Genomic DNA, 27,427 nt, shown 5'->3' with positions numbered 1-27,427 from the left:
AGACACACCAAATATCCCATTCCCTTTGAGGTACTTTTGAAAGTAATGGAAGTTTGAAAGGTAATTAGTCACATTGGACAAAGGAGTGGTTGCCAGCTGGCTCGTCCATTCTCGAGGAGAAGCATTTTGATTTCCAGGATATCAGGGTTGTTGTGCAACTTTTTCTCCTCAACCAGCACGGCTTTATTGTTTGTCACAGAGTGACAGTCAATGGCCACATCATTCTCCAGTGCTTTCTCCATGATGGTGAGCAGATCACACTGTTGAGTAATTCCAACTTTGGCCATGAATGTATCAACAGTTCTCCTGTTCTCCGTTGTATCGTCTTTCTCTGTGTTCTCTAGAGCATGCATGAACATATCAAAATCTTCATCTGAATAGATACCCAACTCCACTCCGGCTTCCAAAATGTGAAATTCAGAGAATTCTTTAGATGTCGCTGGACCGATAACAGCTAACTTAGCAGCCTTGTGAAAATGCTGGATTCCAGTTGCCCACTCAATCTCTCCAGTATCTTCCATCTCAATTGGCTGACACATAGATACCATGGCCCATATGCTAGCAAGGACTTGTCCGAGGTGCCTCAGGCCACTTGCCTCGTGGGATAGAAACGTCACCTGAACTCCATTGTCCAAGGTCATGTAGTCCACTTCATCCACAATCACCATGTCGAACCTCCTCTCCCCACGTGTGGTGTCCTTCTCGAATTCCTGCCTCAAAGCGTCTGCTGCAAAGCTGCCAACGGTTCCGTAAACTAATTGTTTCCTGTAAGCCTCCTGTAGCATACTATCCCTGCTTTCAGGGGAGCTTCCCTGTATCTGTGGTGGTGGCACAACAGAAGAAGTGACACCAAACATGTCATACAGTTTCTTCCACTCCTCTTGGTCTCGGCGAGCAAGGACTGGAGAACTGGTCACAACGTCAACCTTAGTGCCACGGATGGCCTGGATGGTGGCAAACATAGCCAAGATGCAAGATTTTCCTTCACCTGTGCCGATTTCCAGAAGGATACCTTTTTTCCCTGTTAACTTTGGTAGAAGGAGCATGAGCAGTGATGCCAACTGAGTGAGTCGGGGAAAGTAGCCTTCTATTTTCTCAGCAGTGAGCAGTGATTCCAGCGGAGTGATGCTAGGAAAGTAGCCTTCTATGTTCTTACCGTTTTGAGTGTAAATGGTTGAGCAGTCTTGCACAGCAATAGACATCCTTATTAGGACCTCCTTGAGAACAGCAAGGTCATGGTTAGTAAAATCCAGTAACTTGATCATCTGCTTTGCTTCCTCTATCTTTACCTGATCCAAGTCCTCCTTTGCATGTTTTGGAAGTTCCTCTGTCATATATCCTAGAATTTCCTTCATTATGGACAATATTTTCTCTGGGTACATTTCATTTTGCATTTCATTCACAATGGTGTCGGCATCCTTGTCCCCTTCTGCCTCAGCATACCATTGTAGAGAGTTGACAGGGTCTTTATCTTTCAGGGCAGAGAGAGTAGAGAGAAGATCCAGCTTGTTTGTCCTCACAGTATGAAGGATTGTGGTTGCTAACTCTTGGTTTATGCCTGAAACACCTCGCAAAAAGAGCAGAATTTCTGATGGTGTCCAGATCATGTTGAAGAGAATTTGACTAAGGAGACCCTTATTTATCTCTGACACCTCTGAGAACACATCAAGAATGCTCAGAACAAGTTGTTGGGCCACTGTGGGATTTGTGCTGTACAGCTGTTCAAGAAGACGGATGAGAAAGTCATACTTCTGGTCCCAGTCAAGTAGTTGGTCCTCTTTACTGTCTGTGTCCGAGCCGTTGGTCAACGTTAGCTCTGTCACAGCCGTGAGGATGCTAAACTGCTCAGTGAGCGATTGCTCTCCTTGGCTGATAGCACGATCTATGGTCAACTGACACCAGATCGACAGTTGAGGCTCTCCAAAGTATTTAAGGGTTAGTTCATTCTGAAGATTTTTCATTCGGTTTTCAAGTTTGTCCTCCTGCCTGCCTTTGTCTTCAGTGATCTCGTATTTCTTCAGAAGATCTTCAAAGTTATTTTTCAAGTCCCCTGGCTAGAATGAAATGGTCCCAACACAAAAAAAAGTGCAAAGAAAAGGAATATTTTAGTACAGATGCACTAAAAGATGTATGTGTCATACTAGAAACACTTTTTCTATTAGTGGTGGTTCCATGTAAATTGGCAACTGTATGTAAATATGAAGAAACTGTATTTTCAGAAATATATAATATGTTTATCATTAAGTTAACACAACATTTATGTGAAACACAAAATCATTCATGCGAAATAAAACCTATTCTACAACCATTTTTGAAATATCTCTTACCTCATCCCTTCTGATTGCTGCAGCGTCATCTTCTATCATCTGGTGTAGTACCTGTGTACGCTGGTGATGGCGCTGTTGTCCTTTTAGTCTCAGCTTCTGTCTCAGCTTTTTTCGTCCCTTTGACACCTTCTTACCCGAAAGTTCGCTCTCCCTTTCGATTTCTTGCTGGATCGTCCTCTCCCTCTCCAGTTGCTCCTGGTGCCTCCTCTCCTCCTGCTGTTGTCTTCGTTGCTCCTCCTGTCTTCGCCGCTCCATCTCCTCCTGCTGTCGCCTTCGTTGCTCCTCCTGTCTTCGCCGCTCCATCTCCTCCTGCTGTCGCCTTCGTTGCTCCTCCTGTCTTCATCCATCTCCTCCTGCTGTCAGTTGCAAATACTAGTTGCTGATATACGATTTATTGAGGGTATATGGTTTATTTCCAAAAGGAACATTTTGAACATGATAATGTAGCTCAGCAGATTTGTAAGAATTTACTTACCATAGTTTGGACAAGTTGGACTATTAGACTCTGTGTCGCACAACAGCTGAATGAGTGAACGGCCACTGGTTTCTATAATAGTGAATGTTTGACTCCCGTTCTGCTTGTGACTGTTGAACTCATATGAGAAGGAGTTCTAACTGTGATTGTCATATCTTAACTTTAGGTAGCAATGAATCCTCCTAGAGTTGAGGTTTTCTTTTACACTACTACCCCTGCCATGCAACATTCCACTGCCACTGACACCTCCCTGGAAAACAGAAAATCATTACCAGATATATTTTTTAAATTCATAAATGTGTAAAGATTCATCTTCAGCGATCCAACTTAATGCTCAACCATTTTTTAGATTTGATCTCAAAATAAAATGTCCAGGTCTGATATTACACCGGTTTTCATTTTGAAACAGGGACAATATTGATAAGCGCTCTGGCTTTTACTGCCAACAGCCACTTTCAGGTAGTCCACAATACTTAAAGGTAGTCTATACTCATCAAAATGGCATTATCATACACAATGGGCGGACTTTATTCATTTTAACAACATCAACAGAATTCAACTCTAACAACACTGCCATTATTAGTTCAGCTCTTCATAATGTTTACCTTCCTTTGTGGCATGCTAGCATTGGGAAGAGACAATTATATTGGTTTATAAATATCATGATCAGGTATTTCACAGAGCACCTTACACTCAGAAAATTTACATTACTGCCGTTATCAATTACCTTGCCATATTTAAATTCTATTGATTTTGTTCTCTGTAAGAGAGTTTCCTCGTTAGCAGCAGAAGTGTCACAACATTACACTGTTTATAACTATCATGATTTTACATTGACTCAGATACTTACGTCTCCGACAAGTTCGTAGTGCCAAGTGTAAGGGGTTTGGTTCCTTATAGGCACTGAAGCCCCCATTATTCAGAATCTGTTGGGAAAAAACAGCCTTTATACACCAGTCTTACACCGAATAATTTAAAATGTAATGTGTTCATTTATCTACTGGACCTTTTCTCAAGTTATCATACTAGCAGAGAATATGAAGTAACACTTTAAAATACACAATGCAGACCTATTACTATTCCTACTTATTCATTGTTTATTCATTCTTATTAATAAAAGTTCTATTCATTTATTCATAACTTACCGTGGTTATCGACGGGATTATTTTGAATTTGCAGAGAACAAAACAAAAACAAAAATTCTCTTATAGGAAACATGAACTATCTAAATTTGTGTAGCTCCCCGCAGTCTCCGCACGCATCATTTTTGGGACATAAACATGTCAAACTGTAACACAAACATAAAGTAGCAATAAATGTTGTTGTTTTTATTCTGTTTTTAGATAACTATGATGTGTAATAATGATATACAGTATATCTAATAGCATGAAATTTAATATTGCTAATAGTTGTTAACATTTGAACAAACATGACAAGTATGTGTATGTATTGGCCTATTTGATAACTTGTGGTGAAGTTGGCATTAGTGGGACATCAGATGTAGTGGGACATTTGTGTTTGAGGGTGCTGTTCTATAGTAACTTTGCATGCCAATCACAACAAATATTATTGGGTTGGTTCTGCTTGTGTCCTGTGCATAAAACATTTTTGGTGTCAGCGTTACCTCACTTTAGCTTGTGTGGTCAGGTTTCTTAGATCAGGTGACCCGTTGAAAACAAAAAAAACTGCCATACTATGATACCTTGCGCTAGAATTATAAGTTTGTCATTCTGTCAATTGTTATCATTGAACAATCTAGCTTTTGGTGTTAAAATGAATAATGATTTGAAACATAACAACCAGTCATGTAAACAGCTTTTATATTTTATGAAAATGAGATTTATATTACTGTCCCACTTCCCGTGAATGGAGTTTGAGTAGTGGAACAGGTACCTTTTTTAACTATGCACAAAATAAACCTTTAATCATTTAAAATGTAAATTCCTTCATTAGATATTCTAAAGTACATTGGAATATGTTGTAGTTGTTCATAATATCTCAAAATCTAGTCTAACTGCTAAATAGACCAAGCACATAAATCGCATAGGATGAGTGGAAGGAATTAAAGGGAAATAAAAAGGGGAGGGAAAGGAAGGACAATGGGGAAATGTATTTGCACCGTAATAATTCGATATTAGGCTAAACTGGTTATTGCAGACGGCAGATTATGCAGTAGTCATGTAGGCCTAAACACCTTACTCTGTTTATCTTAATCAGGGTTAGGGTGAAGGGTTAGTTAAAAGTGTTAGGATTAGGTGTAGGGTTAGCTAACATGCTAGTAGTTGCAAAGTAGCTAAAAAGTAGTAAGTAGGCTAGTTGAAAAGTTGCATATTAGCTAAATGTTGTCGGGATGAAATTCGAACTTGCAACCTTTGGATTGCAATAACTTTTGTTTTGACCTTAAGTTAAACCATCTGTCTTATGTAACCAGACTAAACATAACATATCATACTAATATCAGTGTCCCGGATTTTACATTGACTATGTTAGGAAAGTCTATGAGACCAGGCTGCCTGTAGAGGTGCTATCTTTATCAGCATCATACAAGCTGATAGTATTTCAACCACATTAAATTAGCCTCCAAGTCGAACTGAAATATTATCAGAACCATGTTGAGTCGTATCTATTTCCATAAGACCGGTCCAACTGATAAAAGTTGCATATTAGCTAAAATGCTCAAGTTGTTCAGGATGAAATTCAAACAACTTTTGTTTTTACCTTAAGTAAAACCATCTGTCTTATGTAACCAGACTATTTCCATAAGACTGGTCCAACAGATAACTTTTTTAGATGTATTGCATTTTTTCCCGATCCCTAAACGTCTTTGATCCGCGAAAGTAGCAGCAATGACAGAGAACTTTACCGATAGAATAGATTGAAGCAAGTATTCTATCGATTTGTGACATTATTCTGGTGAGCAAGGGTTTATATAGTCTTCTAGGTTAATACATATTGACAAAAGAGAAGCTGCATGTATCTAATTATAGACAAGTTAACTAACAAATAGTCTACCAAGATGTAGGAAATTATAGAGAGAAACATATAAATTAGGCATAGAATCGTTCTGCCATCTGACTTTAGCCTACGGGCATTTTCTATATTAGTGGGTTAGGGTCGGGCCTCAGATTGTCACTTTATCACATAGAGTCAGGCGGTTGCGGATGTGTACAGTTTGCTCACCTGCGCTCCACCAATGTAAGCACCTTATGCGGCGTGCTAGTGGTGTTTAATCTGCGCATGCGCTAGCACCAGCAGAAATGCCTCCCTCCTTCGTGCAAGTGACGAGTTCGTCACAACTGAATTAGTTTCCACATGCAAACTTTATATGTCCGAACTCAGAATCAAATATGCTTCCCAAAAATAACATGTTTTCGGTGGTAGAACGTTTATTTTGATTGGTAATTTTCGGCTATTATCTGAGCGCCATCAGTTTGCCTGATTTCAGATGTGTCCATGTAAATCGTTCTTCTAGCAATGCATCTAAACGTTTTAACCGAACTACTATATTAATCTGACTATCCCACAATAATCGCATTATTGTGTGCATGTAACTGTAGCCTACTCACTGACATGTACACTGAACAAAAATATAAATGCAACATGCCACAATTTTAATAATTACAGTTCAGCAAATCAGGAAATTTTAAATCAATTCATTAGGCCCTAATCTATGGATTTCACATGACTGGGAATACAGAGTAAGCAGGCCGTGGAAGAACTGGGACATTTTCAGCTTCCAGGAATTGTGTACAGATTCTTGCGACATGGGGCCATGCATTATCATACTGAAACATGAGGTGATGTCAACTGATGAATGGCATGACAATGGGCCTCAGGATCTTGTCACGGTATCTTGCTGCATTCAAATTACCATTGAGTGTACTTGTTGTCCATAGTTTAATTGCAACCATTGGGCACTCTGTTCACAATGTTGACATCAGCAAACCGCTTGCCCACACGGCTCCATACATGTGGTCTGCGGTTGTGAGGCTGGTTGGAGGCGGCTTATGGTAGAGAAATTAACATTAAAGTTTCTGGCAACAGCTCTGGTGGATGTTCCTGCAGTCAGCATGCCAGTTACACACTCCCTCAACTTGAGACCTCTGTGGCATTGTGTTGTGTGACAAAACAGCACACTTTAGAGTGACCTTTTAATGTCCCCAGCAAAAGGTGCACCTGTGTAATGATCATGCTGTTTAATCAGGTTCTTGATACGCCACACTTATCTGGTGGATGGATTATCTCGGCAAAGTAGAAATGCTCACTAACAGGGATGTAAACAAACTTGTGGACCAAATCTCTTAGAGAAATAAGCTTTTTGTGCATGTGGAACATTTCTGGAATATTGCATTTCACACTTTACATGTTGTGTTCATATTTTTGTTCAGTGTAAGAAACTGAGGAAAGAAAGGAGGCTGAATATATGAAAGGGGCATTTGGGAAATAATAGGGGTGTTTCAGGGTCAAGTAAAAGCTGTGCAGACTCCTTTCGATAGGTTTTCACCCAGACCTTGGAATGTCCCCAAATACATTTCCCAATAGCATGGAGATGGTCTAGTAGAAGGTCATTGACACAAAATGGTAAAAACAGTGTGTTATCTACAAGCGTCGACAAGGTTACAAGTGCCAGGTGAAGTGGGACACTAATGTATTTCTAATGAGAAAATAGTGCCCCACTTCATCTACTTAAGTGTCCCACTACAACTTAAAGCCATGCTTTAGCAAAAATATGGGTCTGATGTTGTTTTAGTGGTTGTACATAATACATGATCAACTTGTTTCATCATAAAAATGCCCAAATGCCCCTTTTTTAAAACTGCATTGTTGGTTAGTTTCTCTGAAGTAAGCATTTCCCTGTAAGGTCTACACCAGTTGTATTCGGCGCATGTGACTATTAACATTTGATTTGAGATAAGACCTTCATTAATGAAATAAACATCACTTCAGTAGGGGTAGACTGATTTTGATTGTGTACATAATCATCTACCAAAAAGTGTCCCACTCATGCATATATCACCCTACACATAAATAGCCCATTGAAAACAATCCCGTTTCATCCAGTTAGTTTTCAACATAAATCAAAGCCTAAAAAATGAGTTGAACTATGTAGAATAGCCTACACAGTGAACAAGATTTGAACTAACCTTTTCCTCTGCCTTCCCTCTTCTCTGTGTTCAGTCAGCGCTCTGAGAAGGTGACAATAAGGACTAAAAACACCTCTAACACGGTGAACTTTGAGACACTGCACAGCTTTTTATGTACTTTTCTCTGAAGCTTATCTTTACCTGACACAGCCAATAGCCACAGTGGTTTCACTTTCACATTTCAAAGACCAGCCTCCTTGTTTTACATTACCCATATACTTGAAGAGGAGAGATTACTGTATTTTTTACAGCTGTTTATGCCCTCTTGCTCTCACCATATATAAGTTTAAAGGATAACGTTTTATTAGAGGTTGTAAAAGGTATTGTAAATCATACACTTTGCTCAACTGAGACATTCCAACATGGCGTGTGTTGGTGATGAAAGAAAGAGTTAGGAAAAAGTGTGATGAGAGTCTGGTGTAATCAATATGATTTTTAAACAATTGGAGAACCTGTATATCTCACTTTTTTTATTCCTAAAGATACTACATTCAAGTCTGCATTTCACTTCTGTGAAAGGGCCTCTTAAACACACGACGTGCTGAAAGTAAACAGAAGTAAACGGTCCAGAAAGACACTTTAGCACTGTGGTGTACCTTTGTGGTGTAAAACACAGGTGACATGTGACCGTGAACATGTGATGTGATGAGGCCTCAAATAAAAAGCTGTTTAAAATAACCCACTCTGTTCAAATAAATGAGTTGTCAGCAGTTGAACTAATAAGAAAGCTCTCTCCCTGCCACTGTTCAATTAAAAAGTTAAGGGATAGGGCTTGATAAATGTAGTCACTCAAACTCAAAGACAAAACTATGGATGCAAAAGGCCATATCTAGCTTTTTGGGGGCCCTAAGCAAGATTTGGTTGCCCACATCTCGTAGGCAAAACGTTTTAGTGGCCCCCCTCTTAGCGGCAGAGAGTAAATTGTGCAGTAATAAAGTTTATGCCCGCCAATTCTACACATTTTGCCATGGGGTGTAGAGAAAATGTTGCAGTTTTAAAGCACATCTTTTGCAATTCTACATATTTTTTCATGGGGCAGAGAGAACACGTCACAGTTTTAAAACTAATTTCATACGATTCTTCTCATTTTGCCATGACTTATGCCATGTTCATATGATATCTGAGTGACTAACAAGATCAATGTGGGCCCTGTAGAGGTCAGGACCCATGCCTTGTGTGCCCGGTCAGTAATTTGGCTGTGATTACTACAAGGTTTAGATAACCGGCTAGACTAACTTACCTATGTTGAAGGAATTTAATTCCTCTGTTTTAATTCCCAATTAAAATTAAACACTCTGTCAATTCATAAGAATTTGTAAGACCCTTATTTTATAGGAATGGACAGAGCCCGGTCTTAAAGTCAAGTAACAGCCTTTATTCAAGAGAGTACTCCCACAATACAGGTTTACCACAGGTTATAAACTGAAAATGACGTCCTTAGTTCCAGCCCCAATCCGTGCCATCTCCGTTCCAGTACAAAGGCAGTCTCTTCAGCCTTCCCACATCCGCCGCCCTACCAATTTAATATAATTTATGACTCAAGGCCTTCTCAAGTAGATAAGCATTCAAATAGCAGTCTGAAGATTTGTACCAAGGAACAGACAGTCTTTGTTCTAACTTTTGACCACATTCACACACACATTATTTTCAGTACTGGGATCAAGAAAGAAAACTCATACAGAATAGTATTCTGATCAGTACATATACAGTAACATAATAGTATTTGTATTAGTACATATTCAGTAACACACTAGTATTCTGATTAGTCAGTCCTAATTGAAATGTATACATAATTAGTCATCATTGATAAAAAAAATTCCCTTAACAACCTTGCAAATAGCAATCTGTAAAATGTTACCTGACAAGGGCTAATTGAGTTACTGTCAGTGACTGACTTAATAGGAAAACTGCTGATGCACTACCAAATGTTGAAATTACAAGTTGTGTATTCTACTATTCCCCCCAAACAGTAAGCTGAGACCCTGACTGACTTCCCGGAGAGAAGAAATATATATGTTTAGGTTGGCACTGGATGCAAGGACTGACCATCCATGATGTCAGTTATAGTTATCCCTTTAAAGCCTAATGTTACATAATGTGTATGCAAATTTTGTTTAAACACCTAGTAAAGTGTCTGTACATGATCAATACATAAAAGGAAACCACTCTTCAAGAAGAGATTGGCACTGAAAATATTTTTTAAAGAATCTTCTCCTCCGAATGCATTTGTATGCTGTCAAAAAGGTGAGTTTCTGAACTTCAATGCATACAAAATGCTCATAAGTGATGCAAACCACACATTTGCATTGATTTTTTTTGTCCCAACATGTTGAGCTTTTTATATATATATATATATATATACAGTGCATTCAGAAAGTATTCAAACACCTTGACTTTTTCCGCATTTTATTCTAAAATTGATTAAGTTGTTTTTGTTCCACTCATCAACCATTTTATCAAATGTATAAATCACTGAAATATCAAATTTACACAAGTATTCAGACCCTTTACTCAGTGATTTGTTGAAACACCTTTGGCAGTGATTACAGCCTCGAGTCTTCTTGGGTATGACACTACAAGCTTGGCACACCTGTACTTGGGGAGTTTTTCCCATTCTTCTCTGCAGATCCTCTCAAGCTCTGTCAGGTTGGACGGGGTGCGTCGCTGCACAGTTATTTTGAGGTCTCTCCAGAGATGTTTGATTGGGTTTAAGTCCGGGCTCTGGCTGTTCAAGAGTTCAATCTTGGTTTCATCAGACAAGATAATCATGTTTCCCATGTTCTGAGAGTCCTTTAGGTGCCTTTTGGCAAACTCCAAGCGGGCTGTCATGTGCCTTTTACTGGGGAGTGGCTTCCGCATGGCCACTCTACCTTAAAGGTCTGATTGGTGGAGTGCTGCAGAGATGGTTGTCCTTCTGGAAGGTTCCCCCATCTCCACAGAGGGACTCTGGAGCTCTGCCAGAGTGACCATTGGGTTCTTGGTCACCTCCCTGACCAAGGCCCTTCTCCCCCGATTGCTCAGTTTGGCTTGGCAGCCAGCTCTAGGAAGAGTATTGGTGGTTCCAAAGTTCTACCATTTAGGAATGATGGCGGCCACTGTGTTGTTGGGAATCTTCAATGCTGCAGAATTGTTTTTGTACACTTCCCCAGATCTGTGCCTCGAAACAATCTTGTCTCCACACTCTACAGACAATTCCTTTGGTTTTTGCTCTGACATGCATTGTCAACAGGTGTGTGCCTTTCCAAATCATGTCCAATCAATTGAATTGACCACCGGTGGACTCCAATCAAGTTGTAGAAACATCTCAAGGATGATCAATGGAAACAGGATGCACCTGAGCTTCATTTCTAGTCTCATAACAAAGGGTCTGAATACTTATGTAAATAAGGTATTTCTGTTTTTGCTTTGTCATTATGGGGTATTGTGTGTAGATTAATGAGAAGATTTTTGAACAAGGCTGTAACGTTTAAAACAATGTCGAAAAAGGGAAGGGGTCTGAATACTTTCCGAATGCACTTTTATGCGTTTTATTTTCCATAAATAAAATAAACAGTAAAGTATTTTTTTGTAGATTGTTGACAAAAAACATGGCAATTAAATCAATTTTAATCCCACGTTGTCACACAAAAAAAAATATGGAATAAGTGTGAATACTTTCTGAAGGCACTGTATACGTTGTATTCTTCAAGATGCAATGGGTACATATCATTAGTTTATAGGTCCAAACATTTTTGTAGCAACTGCAGATTGCCCCTTTAAACAGTGAGAACCTGCTGAAGTTGACAGCTGTGGTTGTTTGTGTGCTAATGATGCTGAGGGGAAGTGAGAGGTGAAAAAGAAACACTTCAGCTTTGGGGTGTATGTTGTCATGGAGGTTATGAAAATGAAGAAGCGTAGGACCTTCACATTTGTATGTGCTGTAGACCTGTAGTTGACAGGAGGGTCATTTGTGTTATTATGACCTTATAAGGGAAGTAACAGGAACTTCAGCTGTGTGGTCTTAATGATACTTTGAAGTAAACATGATTGTTTTTCACTTCATGATCTTGATCTCATCTCTGACTTTATTCATTCCTCCATAAAATTATGGAAATTCTAGCCATAAAGAGACATATGACATAGAAAACAAAATCAACATGAAATAAACTTACTGAATAATGGTCCCTATAACTGTGTACTAAGAAATATGTAAAGTCACAAGGCTAAAATCACATTTTGTCTTTAAAGTCCAAGACATAAAACTTTACTAAACCCCCAATCTTGATCACCAACCCAACCTCTAACCATTGTTTCATAACCTTCAATTGCCTTCATTGTTCTCACTTTTGTACTATTAACTTTATTTACTACTGTGAGAAAACAGTAAATAGGGAGCGTTGCTTTGATTCTGTGAAAAACATAGGCAATTTGTTTCAAAAGGGTGCTCATTGGGTCCAAAAGACTGAGAAGAAAATATTGTGCTGCTTATGTATCAAAAACGGTCTAATGGAAAGTCTGCATATAAACCAAGGCACTCATTTGTGATCAATGCAATTTTGTAAAGGATGCCTCAAGTAATTGTGGTATTTTTAAGTCTGGAAGACTATTGTGTGTGGTTCAAGTTTAACCTCGTTTAGTATCTAGCCTATGCATAGAAGCACGTACATTTCGGCATATACCTATATTGCCACAACATGAGATTTACTTTGTTGTTATACCAAGAGTATTTTTTTCCGGCAAATAAGTTTTAGGCATAGTTTTCCGCAGTTGAGTTTGTGTCGCTTTGTTCTCCTGTGTGGATCACAGCGCGGAAACAGAGCGACTCTCTGCAGCTGCGGCCTCTACTCGCGCCTCTCCTCTCCACTCGGCGCAGGCGCGCTGACTCTGTACTGAGCGTTTGCATTGTGTCTGAACTGCCGGTGAGCTTTAAAAACATTCTTGCCTTCCAACCGCGGCAATGTCGGGCAGGTCGGTCCGAGCGGAGACCCGGAGCAGGGCGAAAGATGACATCAAGCGGGTTATGGCCGCGATTGAGAAAGTACGGAAATGGTAAGAAAGAGGGGAAAAACACTCGTTCCCTAACATGAGGAAAAGCCTTGCTTGTTGGGGGTGGGGGTAAGGGGAGAGAACGAGCGAGAATGCAATTGAAAGACGGCAGATATTTTAAGGGAATTTAGGACAGATTCTCTACTCAGGTGCGCGCGACTACGTATCTCTAATCGTCTACAAACCAGATCCCAATGATTTTAGAGAATTTTCCACCAAGGTTTAATGTGGGTTGAACCCAGAAGCCATTTCGTTGCAGTCACATGAAGCCATTCCCTTTTCCTGGCCGTTGTAGTAGCAGAGAGGGAAGAGAGTCGACTGTTTCAGAACGCCGACTCGACGCAAATCATTCAAAAATATACTTCAGGACTATAGGCTACGACTAGTGCGCTCTAGAGTCGGAGTACTTTTTAGACCGTCTGGAGTTTTAAATTAAGCGCTTCGAGTCGCCCTTTAGGTCAAATAGAGATTGCGCGTGAGGGCTTGGAGAGGGACTACTCATGTTTGACTGAACACGCAATGAGTCAGTCTCAGGGTTTTACAAATATAACATTTTCAAAGTTTAGCAATGCCACTGGATTACCTTTATTTTTAAATAAATAAAATGTTAATTAATTGCTTTCTATCAAAGCGCCATTTACTTTCAACAGTGGATTAGATTGAATCGTTTACTTTCTGAATAAAAATTGAGATTCTGCGCTAGTGTCTCCATTATTAAGTAAATCTGCTAAACAATTGAAAGCTCACTGTTAAAAGGCGATAGGGACATATTGAAGGTTATTTGCAAATTACAATCATGAAACCTTCAAGATGGAAATAATTAAAACATTCTAATAGCCTACTAAAATTTGTTTTCATATTTGTTTCAATTGTGTCTGTACCTGTTGAATCAAAATTATTTCGACTTTCAATTGTAATAGGCCCACATTCGTGTCGAACCACATACTAGTGCACAAATTCAATTACTGTTTTATTATTATTATTATGCAAAAAGGCCTCATTTGTTTTAACTAGGAGGGATGGGAACCATCAGTTGCGACCTGTCATTCAAGACCGGTGGGGTTTTGAGAAAAGTCATATTTTTTGGCATTAATACTTGTCACATATAATTTTGCAAGCAATGTAATATATATATATATATGAGTTAATAAAGCCGCATACAAACATGGTCTCTCTTCTTTTTTTCTTGTGTAATGCAGCTCCAAAATTCAAATGTTTCAGCCTAGCTCAGTGCTTTCTGTGATGGTGGGGCAAGCCAGCAGAAAATATGGAGCATTACGCCGTGATTGGCTCAGTGTTCTGTCACTAATGGGGACACTACGTCACCGCCAAGTCTAAGGGTAGAGCTCTAAAATTCTAGCCCCTTGGGTGCAGCCATAGAGTTACATTAGAAGTGCCCAGCCAAGAAGGTTCAATGTCATTGGCCACAGATAAAATGTCAAATCACGTTATATCTACAGTAACTTTGATTGGACTGATCATGTCAACATCATACTTTCAAAATCTTAGCTAGCAGTCATCATTATGAATCAAGTCGACAATCTACTGGCAAATCCTATTTAATCCTTGTCATATGAACAGAAATAATGAAGAGAAATTATTGATGAAATGTATCGGTGCTCATTGGCCATTGGACATAAACATTACACAACAAGTTGGAATTCGCAAATTCAACAATGAGTGGTTTGGAAGGAATCAGTGGCTAACTGCAAGCATTGCAAATCGATCATTAGCCTGCTATTCAGTGGATTGGCTCTGTGGTCCCAAGTCTAAGATTAAGGGTCTCTTTTTTTTCCTAGTTTAAATTTATAAACATTCAACATTGATGTCAATGAAGCATGATTTGTGCTGCGCTCAAAACAACTTAACTCAGAACTGCAAAATCTGACTTTAGTGAGTTCAAGACAACTGGGAACTCGGAAAAAACTAGCTAAAACGAGTCAAATACATTTTAAACTTTCATCCAACTCGGAATTGTAAATCGGGAACTCGGGCCTCTTTCTAGAGCTACGACCTGAAGATCACTGATGTCATCATGATTCAACCTTTTTTTTTCTTCGAGTTCCCAGTTCTCTTGAAAGCACCATAAATCCAGAGAATGCCAGACTTTGATGACAAAGTTTGATGACAAATTTGCCCATGAAGGACCGCCGTGCCACCTTCCTGTTCAAGTGAGCACAGCACAACAAGGTGAGTCTAAACATGTCTTGTATGCTGCTGCATATATGATGTAATGTGCCAGGGAGATATGTACACTGTAGCTAAGAAAGTAATACTAAGTAATACTTTTGTCTCGGGCCTAACAACACCCATGCCAATATATCCAGCAAACACTGGCTTCTCGGGCATTATCACTTAAGTTAGCCTTTAGTAGCCCATGTGCCTCACCCTAATAATTTGTTCTATTTTCACCTCTTAATTTTGCCCACTGTTCTGACTTGGTGGTCCACATGTAGCCTATAACCTGTTTTTGAGAAATGTAATCATCGAATATTGTAAGAGCTTTCATTCTCTGCTTATACGCCCCCTTTTATTTATCCTATAGTTCTTACTTGGTGTACAGGGAGAACACTGAGAAAAAAAAGAAAGGCTCATGTTCTGAATTCTGTCGCTGTACATTTCAAAAGTGCTGAACAAATAGTTATGTTGACTACGTTCGTCCTAACTCGCTCATTAATGTCTTAATCGAAATTACGGATTGCCTCTTATCCACTTGTTTGTACATCTCAATTGACAGTAGAAGTCACATTTGTTTAAGCAAGTCAGCCATATCAGCTATGTTTTTTTAAAAGGCAGTAAATGAAGCTAAATCAACTGTTTCGCTGCCAGACAATGCTCCGTTGATAGCCAGGTGTAGCAGTGGTATAGTGCAATTAATGTGTTGTTTACCCACCAAGATTTGCATGCTAAAATCACCACTGGGAACCGTTATTCTATTAATCAATCAATCAAATTGTATTTACTTTTATTACTATCGTCTGTGACTGTCTCCGTGTTCTTGTTTCTGTCTGACTTTTTTCTTTATGGTGTTTTGCGTGTACCACTGGTCCAGTTGATATCACTAAAGAAACATTGAATGTGAATTGAAGTGAACCATTCAATTAATTCTAAACCTGTGTGTGTCTATCAGGGAGAAGAAATGGGTGACCGTAGGAGACACATCCCTGAGGATCTTCAAGTGGGTTCCAGTGACTGAGCCCAAATCAGCAGATGATGTATGTAACCCCTCCCTCCCACACACACACGTCAGCCGCATTGAAGTTAAGTAGATATGTCTTTTAGAGGAATTCTCTAAGCACCTCTTCAAACTTCACAAACTCACATCACGTCACTGTGTTGTATGTAACCAGTATTTCTGCCCCCCCGTCTGTTGTCTTGCAGAAGAGTAAGAATAAGAAGAAGAAGGGGAAGGATGAGAAGTATGGGTCAGAATTGACCACACCTGAGAACAGCTCTTCTCCTGGGATGATGGATATGCATGGTGAGTAATGCTCAATTCAGAGTCCATAGCCGCCATTTAGAACGTCCATAGATACAGAACAACAAAAAGACTTAACGACTGGGTCGCGTCTCTGGCAACCGAACCAATAGAACAAACAACCTGCCGGCTTGGGTAGGAACCTTTTAGATTTGTGTCGGGACTATATCTCATGGAAGGATGAAATAGAGTGAATATATTCAGCAAATTAATGTTTTTATGAAAATATGTTTAAAAAAATTACTATGTTAGTAACCCATCGTATTAAAGTGATAATGCCTTCAAAGCCGGTGTTTGGATGATATATTGGCATGGGTAGACAGCTGTTTCGGGCCTAACTACCCCCATGCCAATATATCCTCCAAGCACAGGCTTCTTGGGCATTATCACTTAATTATAAACCTCATTTCATTGGCTGATATTTAGTCACGGCTGTATCTCACAATAAACCATGTGGCTCTGCAGCTTTGAACTCTGTGGGACACTTAACACCCAGTGTGTGGGTTGGTGTATATGTCTGTGGACCCAGAATGGAATTGAAAGTTAAATTAAAAGCCCTTCTCTCTCTCAGACGACAACAGTAACCAGAGTTCCATCGCCGACTCCTCCCCCGTCAAACAGGAAACCAGCTGCAGCACTAGCCCCGCCCCTGAACCCTCTGCCGTATCCCATGGCGATAGCAGTGAGGCCAAGAGCGACCAGAACCATGGCAGCAAGAGGAGTGAGACTTGCGCACACACACCCACCACTACCAACAGGGGGTATCACGGACAATTGCAAACCCTGAAATCCCCCCCTATTGTGGCCGTTTCCTTAGACACTTCTAATACAACTGGATGGGTGAAGCTGATGGCAGGGTTTAGAAGAACAGTGTATATTCAATTCCTGTTTGGTTAGCTGGTTAGGCCTGAAGTCACAGGGCAGTACTCAGGGACTCATCACGCTGAGAGGGGGAGAGAGAAGGATGTAGAGAGAGAGAGAGTTCAGCTGTGACCAGACCCTCGGGGCTTCAACTGCCAACTCTCCATCTTCACCCCCTACTAACAAGAGACCTCTCTCAGCCTGGTGCAAAATAGAACTCTCGCTCTACCCCTCCCTCTTTCTCTCTACCCCCTCCCTCTTTCTCTCTACCCCCTCCCTCTTTCTCTCTACCCCCTCCCTCTTTCTCTCTTTCTCTCTACCCCCTCCCTCTTTCTCTCTACCCCTCTCTCTAGTATCCCTACATGTAATGCTCCTCCCCAGTTATACCTTGGTTGCTGAATATTTGTAACTACTGCATATTACCAATAAGTGGCATCAATGGGTTTAGAATTCCTTTCCAGTATCCCATTAGACATTAGAATGTCTTGTAGCAGAATGTCTTGTAACTGATGGTCAAACTCAGTCATTCAACAGTACAGATCTGACAGGTTTACCAGGTGATTCATGTCGTGTGTTAATGTGTTTGTGGTGCAGCGAAGAGCAACCTGTCCACTGAGGGCTCGGAGAGAGGACAGGGGGACAAGAGAGACAGCAGACCGACATCCTCAGGAGAAAAGGACACCTCAGGAGACAAGGACACCTCAGACAGCCGCAAAGCCACTCAGGTACTCTGTTCTACTATACTGTATATTCTACTCTTCCTCCATGAAGAAGACGAGTGGCCTGAGGACCTCCAGATTATTCATTTGATTTTTATCCCGTCCTCATTTCTAAATAAATAGATGAACCGATAACTTCACCAGCTGAAGTTGTTTGTATGTTTGTGGGCGGCAGGTAGCCTGTCTGTTAAGTGTTGGGCCAGCAACCGAAAGCTCGCTGGTTCGAGTCCCTGAGCCGACTAGGTGAAAATACTGTCGGTGTGCCCTTAAGCAAGGCACTTAACCCTAATTGATCTTGTAAGTCGCTCTGGAAAAGAGCGTCTGCTAAATGACTAAAATGTAAAAAATATATGTTAGCAGAGACAAGCTGGTACAGCCTTGTTTTAGCTAAAACACCCTTATCTGACTGTGTGTTTGTGTTTCTGGGCTGGCAGGAACAGGAGGAAGAGGCTCCTCCCAGTAAGAAGAGCATGCAGGAGTCTCCATCTCAGGACTACAGGGAGAAATAGATGTGCTGCATCCTTTCTATCTTCTTCCTCACCTCCCTTTCTTCCTCCCCCCGTAGCCCCTAACACTCCTCCGAGCAGAGGGAGAAAGGACTTTGTCTCCCTCCACTAAGCCTTCTTCCTTCCCTCCTCCTTCTTCCACACTCACTCCCTCACTAATGCCACGAGTAGTTCTATGAACCAGCCTGTTATCCCCTCCATGGCCAGGGGTGGCGCTGTGAGCCCAGCTCTTCCCAGAAGAGAAACACTGACCTTCACCTGTGACACAAACCCACTGACAATATTGGACTTCACATTCTACGCTGGCACCACACGCTAACAGAGTAGGATGGAGTTTCCCCTAGACAGTGATCTATGTTCCCCACCCCTGATGGTTAAAATTAGGATACAAGGGAAGGTAAACTGATCCCAGATCTGTAGCTCTCATCTTCTAACCCAGGAGCCACGTCAAACCTCCCCCTAACTCACCTTCGGTTGTTCCGGTGTTTGTTTAGGACAGTTTCCAGGTTGTTTCGTTTAGGGGTTGTTGTTTAGCCCAGGAGGGTCAATGCGCTGTTAAGGTATAATGTCACAAAAAAACGGCACGCTATGGTTTTACTGCTGCTGTGCTGGGTGTGGATTTGTCCGTTTGTTATTTTAGCTTTATTTAACTTTCTTTTTTCTAGAGGAAGAACAAGAGTGGTTCTGGTCACGTTTATTTTTGCGAGGACATGCTTGTAGCATACGTAGGTTTTATCGAAGGGTGTGCTTTGATTATTGTGGTATAACGTACTTGGTAGGTCAAACTGTTTTTAACTACTTTTTTATTGTACCATGTTTTTATTTGCCTGACGGCTTTAACATTGAGCTAACGCTAATGATTTTATTCCACATTTACATTCAACTATAAACAGTTTCCGTTTCGCATTCGTTACTGTTAGAAAGACAACGTGTACTGTACAAAACCGCATTCTACAAATATCTCGAAAGAAGAATTGACTTTGAGGGAGTCAGCAGCTTCCCACGAGCCTGGGTGTCAGTCGGTTTCTCTTCCCAGCTTCTTTCCTGTCAAAAGGCATGACGACTACAAAAGAGTTGAGGAGTTAGAGACACAAACATGTGGGTGTCCGGGTTAAATTCCCACTTGGTCAACAGCAATGACCGTTTTTCTATGAGTCTTCATTGCCATCGCGGTGGTTTAAATGTACTACTACATGGATCACCTTTCATAACCTCCCCTCAGTGTCCAGTCTGTCTTGTAGTTCAAACAGTGGCTCAGATTCTCATTCAAGGTGCTCAGATCCTCATTCAAGGTGCTCTCTGTGGGTCGCAACCTAACTTCAGGATAGAGGAAGGAACGCATATTCGCACAAATCTGTGAAGTCCACACACACACACAAAAAGAAAAATCAGCCTCAAACCTATTTATGTATGTTTTTTTGTTCAGGTGACTTGATCAATCAATAACCATTGATTCCCCCCCCCCGGAAATCAATGAGTCCAGATGGCAGATGATGTAGACATGGGTATCTCAAGAGCGTGAGCCTGTCTGACCGACTGTTTGTCAGCGGATACTCCCATCCAAACATCAGTTCAATAGAGAGAAATGAAATGACATTTCAGTGGAGACAGAGGACAGCTTTAGCATATACCTCATTTACAGTCCAGCAGAGCTGGTACTAGTGATGCTATGTAATTGACATGAGAAGTATGTACAACATTCTGTTTTTTTTTTTAGATATCTTTTATGTTTTACCTTTCACTTGATTCTGATTGAACCGGTTAATGCTTCTAGTTTAACTCGTATGAACTGTGTATATAAGGAGCTGAGAACATGTCAGATGCTTGTTTTCTTGGGACCATATTGTTTCAGTTTAGAATGATCTTATACAGGTTGATGGTTTGGTTTGACTTATTTATTCCATCGCTAGTGCTCAGATTTGATCATGTCCAATGGTTTTGTTTTATGAATAAAAAGCCCCAAAATATTTATTTTACCCAGTCTTTCCTGTTGCCCATTGATTTCAGACGCATTACCTCAAGAACTAGGTTAAAGAACTCTTTGACATAGGTCATTTTCTTCTGTTTGAATTATATGTCAAAAGAACCAATTATTCCTACTCATTTATCTTTCTAATGCATATGTGCTTCTCATTGGAGTGCAACAAAGCATAAGACTTAGAGGGAAGGCAATCTGAGGTAGCAACTGGTTTTCAGTTGGCACTCAAACACTTCCCTACAGACTTCCCCTTCCCTTTATGGGCCTGTTTTTCAGTGAAACTATTTTCCTTCTGTTGTATTTGAGGGGAACTCATGAAAAATGGAGAGGGTTATTTCAGTTCCCCTCGTCTTGTCAGGGGTAATGTATCTGGGGATGAATTAATTATGAGCAGCTCTTGTACTTATTGGTCGGTGAGATGGAAACAGCCTGGTGTGGTTCGTAGGGAGGGAAGGGGGGGGCTGGTGGCATTTGTCTGTGGGGCTGAGCAGAGGAGTCTTGTCCAGAAACCATCTCTACTACTCACTGGACACACCGTGTCGATTTGAAAGGATGGATTGGATCGGCGTAAGCAATATGGTTGTTTGTTCCAGCCCACAACTCTGATTTTTTTGGACTATGACTTACATCATCAGGTGATAAAAGGAAATCCATATTCCCCAGGTAGAGTATTTGTTTTTATTGTATTTTTTTTGTACACAACATAGAAAACCAGTACCGCTTTACAGTAGGGTCCTCATCTGTAAAGGGTTTATAACAGTCTACCGATTGAACAAACCCTTTATAAAGCCTTTATAGACGATGCTTTAACGCTATTTGAAACATAGAAAACAGTGCACTAAACAGTCACGTCACTTAGTAAAGAGTCCACAATGTGCTTATAGAGTTAATAACATCATTACAAGTGCGTTACGTTTGTTCCCTGGAGTCGGTACATCGTTATCGTCCAAAGTTCAGAGCAGAAAAATAAAATACACGTAAAAGATCTTTTTTGTTTCCATGGCACATTGTGCACATTTAGCTTTTCAGAAAACTTCTGATGGTTATTTACAAAGGCCGGTGTCATTGGTTAGTCACATAGATCTATCATACGTAGCTTTGTTACACCGGGCGATTCAATATGATCCAAACTGTGTGCTTCAGTACATAGCTCTAGTACACGTATATCTATTACTGGACAGGTCGTTTTTAAAAAGACAATACATAAAATACACAGGCAGCACATTAAAAGGTGACAGTAACTAGGTAGTTTTCTGTCTCGACATTTCTTATCAAATCAACAAGTTTGTTTTTTCATTTAGCATGGCAGTTTCTAAGTGGGTCCTGGATTCTAAGAGGGAGTTTTAAAGTGAGTAGTGCAACAACAAGTTAAGTGGCTGGCGTTCGGTTGCCTTAGTTCGGATGAGCGCCCGCCACAAGCACCAGGTTGATGTTCAGTAGGCATTAAAACAACATGTGCGTTTTTTGTGTGGAGAATTTCCCAAAATACCTCCTCAGTTACAAAATGTCCTCTATCATTTTGTGCCTGCTGAACACAACCTGGTAGTACAGGTAGACTGTGTGTCCTGTGGTATTACCCTGTTCCCTTTGTGGAGGGGACATCCATAGGGTCACCCCCCCTCCCCCCTGTAACTATATTCCCCAGGTTGTTGCTGTAAATGAGAACGTGTTCTCAGTCAACTCACCTGGTAAAATAAGTGTTAAATAAATAAATACACAGGTCAGGGTCTGGACACAGCACACTGACTCAGGAACGTGACATGTGAAAGACAGGACTGTGTTGGAGAAACATTCATCATTAATTGTGCTATTAGCAGTGAACCACTCTGGTGCATCCAGGCCCTTCACCTTCACGTACGTCTGCATCGTCAAATGCCTTCCCTCTTGCCCGTTTACATATAGGAAGTTTATTTCCTGTGAGAACTGAAGTCAAAACCCAACCCATGCTGTATGCAAAAAACTAAAGAATTAACTAATAACAGAAGATGATTCCGTATGAACTAATAACAGAAGATTAATTCCTTTAATTCCTAACATAGATATTACATGTCGGAGAGGGAGTTAGAGAGGGAGGGGGAAGGTTGGAGAGAGAGAGGAGAGGGAGGGGGAGAGTTAGAGGGAGGGGGGGAGTTGGAGAGAGGGAGGGGGAGAGTTGGGAGAGAGGGAGGGGGAGAGTTGGAGAGAGGGAGGGGGAGAGTTAGAGAGGGAGGGGGGAGAGTTGGAGAGAGGGAGGGGGAGAGTTGGAGAGAGGGAGGGGGAGAGTTAGAGAGGGAGGGGGAGAGTTAGAGAGGGGGAGTGGGGAGAGTTAGCGAGGGGGAGAGTTAGAGAGGGAGGGGGAGTTAGAGAGAGGGAGGGGGAGAGTTGGAGAGAGAGGAGAGGGAGGGGGAGAGTTAGAGAGAGGGAGGGGGAGTTGGAGGGGGAGAGTTGGAGGGGGAGAGAGGGAGGGGGAGAGTTGGAGAGTTAGAGAGGGGGAGAGTTGGAGAGTTAGAGAGGGAGGGGGAGAGTTAGAGAGGGAGTGGGGGAGAGTTAGAGAGAGGGAGGGGGGAGAGTTAGAGAGGGGGAGAGTTAGAGAGAGGGGGGGAGTTAGAGGAGAGGGGGGGTTAGATGGAGGAGAGCGAGGAAAGGAGAGTTGGTGAGGGAGGAGAGAAACGTTTGTGAGAGGAAGTAGTATAAGTAATAGGAGATTCTTAGGTAGCGGGGGATTTTGAGTTACCTAAGGGGACTATGACAGTGAGTGACATGCATAAATACGATATAAAAACCCAGAGGGAGTCTGGTCGGTGTTTGGCGGTCTGTGCAGGGCAGGGGTGGGATACTGTGGATGAGAGCGAGTCTAGAAGGTCTGATCATCTTGGCAGGACTCTGTGGAATGACCAAAGGCCTCACAGATGTCGCAGTACGGCCGCTGGTCAGCTGGCTTGCCCTTGAAGGAAGAGTGGGGCACTGAGTCAGGGCTCTGGGCCTGGGTCGGACAGTCTTCGGTGTCATGGAGGTCGAAACAGTCACAGATATCACAGAACAGACGAGGAGGAGCCTTCTTGTCCTTCTTAGATCCACACTCTTCCAAACTAGAGAGGGAGAGAGGAAGAGAGAGTGATTAGGGAAATGCAAAATATTGCATGTTGACGGGTCTGTCAACAACTGTAAGTGAGGGCTAAGTTTGGGGTTTGGGTTCAGAGGTTATATGTTATAAGACTGACCCGTCAGTGCCGTCATTGCCGTTGAACTCAGCCAGAACCATCTTCTTCAGCTTCACCTTCAACTCCTCGTTCTTCCTCTGCAGGTCCACAATCACACTGTTCAGGAAGTTAATCTGAAGGAGGAAAATATATGGAGGGACAGAAGAGAGACCACAGTCAAGTTTATATGAGAAAGAGTGAGGTGGACTGTGAGACAATGGTGGAAGTGCAGATATCTATCTATGCAAATTGCATACTGTACAAGTGACAAGCAAATAATGCAATTTGAATGCTAATTGCAAATCATACCTGTCCCTCTGCAAACTCCTTCTCTTCTCTCAGCTGGTCCAGAACTGCATCCCCTGAGGAAGGCATTCCACTGTCCCCTCCCTCGGAGGCCTGCTGTCCCATGAGCCTCTGCTCCAGGCTGGTGACACATCCCTGTAGTTGGGCCTTGTCTTTCTCCAGCGCCTCAACGGCAGACTGCAGCGTCTTGGCCATGACGTTCTCACCTCGCAGCACCACAATCTATAGGGAGACAGAGAGACAGGTTTCAACGAATATAGAGATAGAGCCGTTGTATGGCAGCCCAGAGAAAAAGCGTAGGACCCAATGCAAGTTTTCTTGAATTTTTCATCAAAAGGCCCACAGTCTGCTAGAGTTGTGTGTGAATGTTTACCTCATTCCTCAGAGTCTCCAGCTCCTTGTCCTTATCTGTCTTCTGGAAGTTTCTCTCCTCCCCTGTCTCCTGGTTGGATAGAGTTTCCCTGGGGGGGGGGGGGGCAGAGGAAGAGAACCGCTAAATACAGAACTCACAGACCCACACTGGGACTGGCAGGAGCAGTGCAGTACTGTGTGTGCACGCATACATTTCTCTTTGGGTACAGTGAGAAACTTCTGCCTGATGAAGGTCTCTGACTGCATTTTTTTAAACTTTTGATTTACAATAAATAATCAAATACTTCACACAATAGTTGTGATACTCAAGGCGTTGGAACAAGGATCACTAAAGACTAGTGAAGCTAGCTCTTTCTCAGTAACAACATTGGGAAGTTTAGGGCCAAAGTTTGAAAGAACATCACAAATCCAGATGTTGAAATCCAACTTGACAAGAAAAGGCATTAGCAGGATTCAGAACACAGTGAATAACCTGTCTGTGGAACCCCAAGGTTGATGGCATTACCGTGCCTGGGTCTCATGATCCAATACATCCACATGGAACAACAACCTTTAATCAGATGCTGACCACACAGCTTGCGTCGCATGCGTTGCAAAATAAATGGATACATACATACATACATGTTATTCAAGAATTTTGCGCACATCAACGAGCATCTGCGTAACCAGGCGCTAAAATAGAACTTGGTTATATTTGTGACGCTTCACTCGCTGGTTGGCCTCATTGGTTTTTAGGAGCATATACCCACTTGGGAGATTGAACGATGAATTGAGGTCCACACTCCAGTCCAGTTGGTGGTGGTAATGCACCTTAAAGTTGGTTGCCAACCGCCATATAAAGTCCGAAGAAGAAGACCACTGAAGGTGGAGAGATTACTAGAAACTAACTTTGACCCTTTTATCTGTGGATTAATTAACAGAGTAGAGGACCTTGTGCATTTCAGATAAAATACCATCCCAATGTTTATATCCCAGATCAAATTAGCTAGCAACAGCATGCTAGCTAGCTAAATTGACATAAATGTTAAATGCTTTTTGACCTGTCCCCAAATTAATATAGTTGGTTCAGAGTTCATTGTCCTGATGGTGTCTGGTGTGGGTGGACAAAATCAACATGCGCGCGAGCTCTCTGGTCAGCATGTTAATCACAAAAGATGTAGCATGGATGTCTCCCCCTAAACAAAGTCTTTACTACAGATGCTAGTCTAGATATATAGCCTACTTTTCTAGGGATTAGTGCTGCTGAATAACGTCTCTTTTCTGACTGTCTGACTGTGAAACATTCACCTGAAAAGGTAGTTATCCCCTGATCTCTCCTGACTGATTAGTCCTGCTCTACATAACCCTTCCTCAGGCTTTCATAATCTTTCTCTTAGTTTAAATAACCTTTCTGATGCCAACCTCCCACCTCTTCTGCTCCTCTCGTCTCCTCCCATTTCCTCTCCTCTCTTCTCCACCCCAACTTCTTCTCCTCTATCTCCTTTCCCCTTCAACATTCCTTTCCTCCATCGCTCTCCTCTCATTACTAGTGTTAGTAAAGGGATGTACAGTGCCGTGAAAAAGTATTTGCCCCCTTTCTGATTTTCCCTATTTTTTGCACATTTTTGATACTGAATGTTAGCAGATCTTCAACCAAAACCTAATATTAGATAAAGGGAACTTGAGTTTACAAATAACAAAACAAATGGACACTTATTTTAGTTATTTAATTAAGAAAGTTATGCAACACACAATTCCCCTGTGTGAAAAAGTAATTGCCCACTTACAATCCATAACTGGATGTGCCACCTTTAGCTGCAATGACTGCAACCAAACACTTCCTGTAGTTGATGATCAGTCTCTCACATCGCTGTGGAGGAATTTCTGCTTTAACTCAGCAACATTTGTTGGTTTCCAAGCATGATTGGCTCGTTTCAAGTTATGCCACAACATCTAAATTTGGATTAGATCTCTATTTTGACTAGGCCTGTCACGCCTGCGCTCGAGGGCGCTGGGCTCCCCAGCATTGCGCACTCCTGCCACCATCATTACACACACCTGCCCCGTCACACACATCAGCGATTATTGGACTCAATCACCTGTTTATTACCTATAATATTATTATATTTGTCAGTTCCCCAGCTCTGTTCCCTGCTGCTGTGATTGTCGTTTGTCATTGTGTATCCGTGTGCTGACGCTGTTTCTGACTTGCTCTCCCTGTACCTGCTTCTCGTCTCCGGTGTCGGTCCTTACAAGGCCATTACAAAACTTCTAATTTGTTGCTTTTTAGCCATTTTCATGTAGACTTGATTGTGTGTTTTGGATCATTGTCTTCCTGCATGACCCAGCTGCGCTTCAGCTTCAGCAGGACAATGGTTCTGTTCTAAAATAGATTAAATCGTTTTTGTCTTAATCAATCTACACACAATACCCCATAATGACAAAGCGAAAACAGATTTTTTTTTAAATGTTTTGAAATAACAGAAATACCTTATTTACATAAGTATTCAGACCCTTTTCTATGAGACTCGAAATTGAGCTCAGGTGCATCCTGTTTCCATTGATCATCCTTGAGATGTTTCTACAACTTGATTGGAGTCTACCTGTGGTAAATTCAATTGATTGGACATGATTTGGAAAGGCACACACTGGTCTATATAAGGTCCCATAGTTGACGGTGCATATCAGAGCAAAAACCAACCCATGAGGTCGAACAAATTGTTAGTAGAGCTCGAAGACAGGATTGTGTCAAGGCACAGATCTGGGGAAAGGTACCAGAAAATGTCTGCAGCATTGAAGGTCCCCAAGAACACAGTGGCCGCCATCATTCTTAATTGGAAGAAGTTTGGAAACACCAATACTCTTCCTAGAAGTGTCCGCCAGGCCAAACTGAGCAATCGGGGGAGAAGGGCCTTAATCAGGGAGGTGAACAAGAACCCAATGGTCACTCTGACAGAGCTCAAGAGTTCCTCTGTGGAGATGGGAGAACCTTCCAGAAGGACAACCATCTCTGCAGCACTCCACCAATCAGGCCTTTATGGTAGAGTGGTCAGACGGAAGACACTCCTCAGTAAAAGG

The 27,427-nt window shown here is 41.6% G+C and overlaps 3 protein-coding genes across 7 annotated transcripts in view; 1 reads left to right on the top strand and 2 right to left on the bottom strand.

Moving 5' to 3' along the window:
• Positions 1 to 68: 68 nt before the first annotated feature.
• LOC135517720 (uncharacterized) lies at positions 69 to 8,020 on the bottom strand. 3 transcript variants are annotated; one of them, XM_064942273.1, is made up of 6 exons: positions 7,947 to 8,020; positions 3,948 to 4,090; positions 3,653 to 3,728; positions 2,803 to 3,052; positions 2,328 to 2,683; positions 69 to 2,054 (listed from the first exon to the last, which is right to left on the bottom strand). In XM_064942273.1, exons 5-6 carry the CDS (start codon positions 2,628 to 2,630, stop codon positions 69 to 71), a joined length of 2,289 nt encoding a protein of 762 aa, XP_064798345.1. In that variant the 5' UTR covers positions 2,631 to 2,683; positions 2,803 to 3,052; positions 3,653 to 3,728; positions 3,948 to 4,090; positions 7,947 to 8,020. The 3 variants fall into 3 exon arrangements, with proteins under 3 accessions (XP_064798345.1, XP_064798346.1, XP_064798347.1); XM_064942274.1 differs by having other exon boundaries at positions 2,328 to 3,052; XM_064942275.1 differs by lacking the exon at positions 3,948 to 4,090 and having other exon boundaries at positions 7,947 to 8,019.
• A 4,764-nt stretch (positions 8,021 to 12,784) lies between these two features.
• Positions 12,785 to 20,511, top strand: LOC135517718 (B-cell CLL/lymphoma 7 protein family member A-like). Its single transcript, XM_064942269.1, has 6 exons — positions 12,785 to 12,974; positions 16,102 to 16,186; positions 16,353 to 16,452; positions 17,021 to 17,170; positions 17,905 to 18,035; positions 18,464 to 20,511. The coding sequence occupies exons 1-6, from the start codon at positions 12,883 to 12,885 to the stop codon at positions 18,536 to 18,538; spliced, it is 633 nt and encodes a 210-aa protein (XP_064798341.1). The 5' UTR covers positions 12,785 to 12,882; the 3' UTR covers positions 18,539 to 20,511.
• A 2,451-nt stretch (positions 20,512 to 22,962) lies between these two features.
• Positions 22,963 to 27,427, bottom strand: part of clip1b (CAP-GLY domain containing linker protein 1b) — a 29,982-nt gene continuing 25,517 nt past the window's right edge. For all 3 annotated transcript variants that reach the window (XM_064942264.1, XM_064942268.1, XM_064942267.1), the window contains 4 exons: positions 24,372 to 24,459; positions 24,002 to 24,220; positions 23,714 to 23,826; positions 22,963 to 23,581 (listed from right to left, as the gene is read on the bottom strand). In XM_064942264.1, coding sequence (XP_064798336.1) covers positions 23,347 to 23,581; positions 23,714 to 23,826; positions 24,002 to 24,220; positions 24,372 to 24,459 — 655 coding nt within the window. In that variant the 3' untranslated portion in view covers positions 22,963 to 23,346. The remainder of the gene's footprint in view (positions 23,582 to 23,713; positions 23,827 to 24,001; positions 24,221 to 24,371; positions 24,460 to 27,427) is intronic.

Source organism: Oncorhynchus masou, chromosome 28, assembly GCF_036934945.1.
Source record: "Oncorhynchus masou masou isolate Uvic2021 chromosome 28, UVic_Omas_1.1, whole genome shotgun sequence".
NCBI lineage: Eukaryota > Metazoa > Chordata > Actinopteri > Salmoniformes > Salmonidae > Oncorhynchus > Oncorhynchus masou.
This window is presented reverse-complemented; position numbering and strand designations above follow the sequence as displayed.

Bases quoted from the DNA above. Each gene is read 5' to 3' on its own strand.
- LOC135517720 (XM_064942274.1), bottom strand. From the start codon at position 2,630: ATGGAGCGGCGAAGACAGGAGGAGCAACGAAGGCGACAGCAGGAGGAG. The intron at 2,055-2,327 runs GTAAGAGATATT...ATTTCATTCTAG, and splicing joins CAGCAATCAGAAGGGATGAG to CCAGGGGACTTGAAAAATAA.
- LOC135517718 (XM_064942269.1), top strand. From the start codon at position 12,883: ATGTCGGGCAGGTCGGTCCGAGCGGAGACCCGGAGCAGGGCGAAAGAT. The intron at 12,975-16,101 runs GTAAGAAAGAGG...TGTGTCTATCAG, and splicing joins ATTGAGAAAGTACGGAAATG to GGAGAAGAAATGGGTGACCG. The intron at 17,171-17,904 runs GTGAGACTTGCG...TTTGTGGTGCAG, and splicing joins GAACCATGGCAGCAAGAGGA to CGAAGAGCAACCTGTCCACT.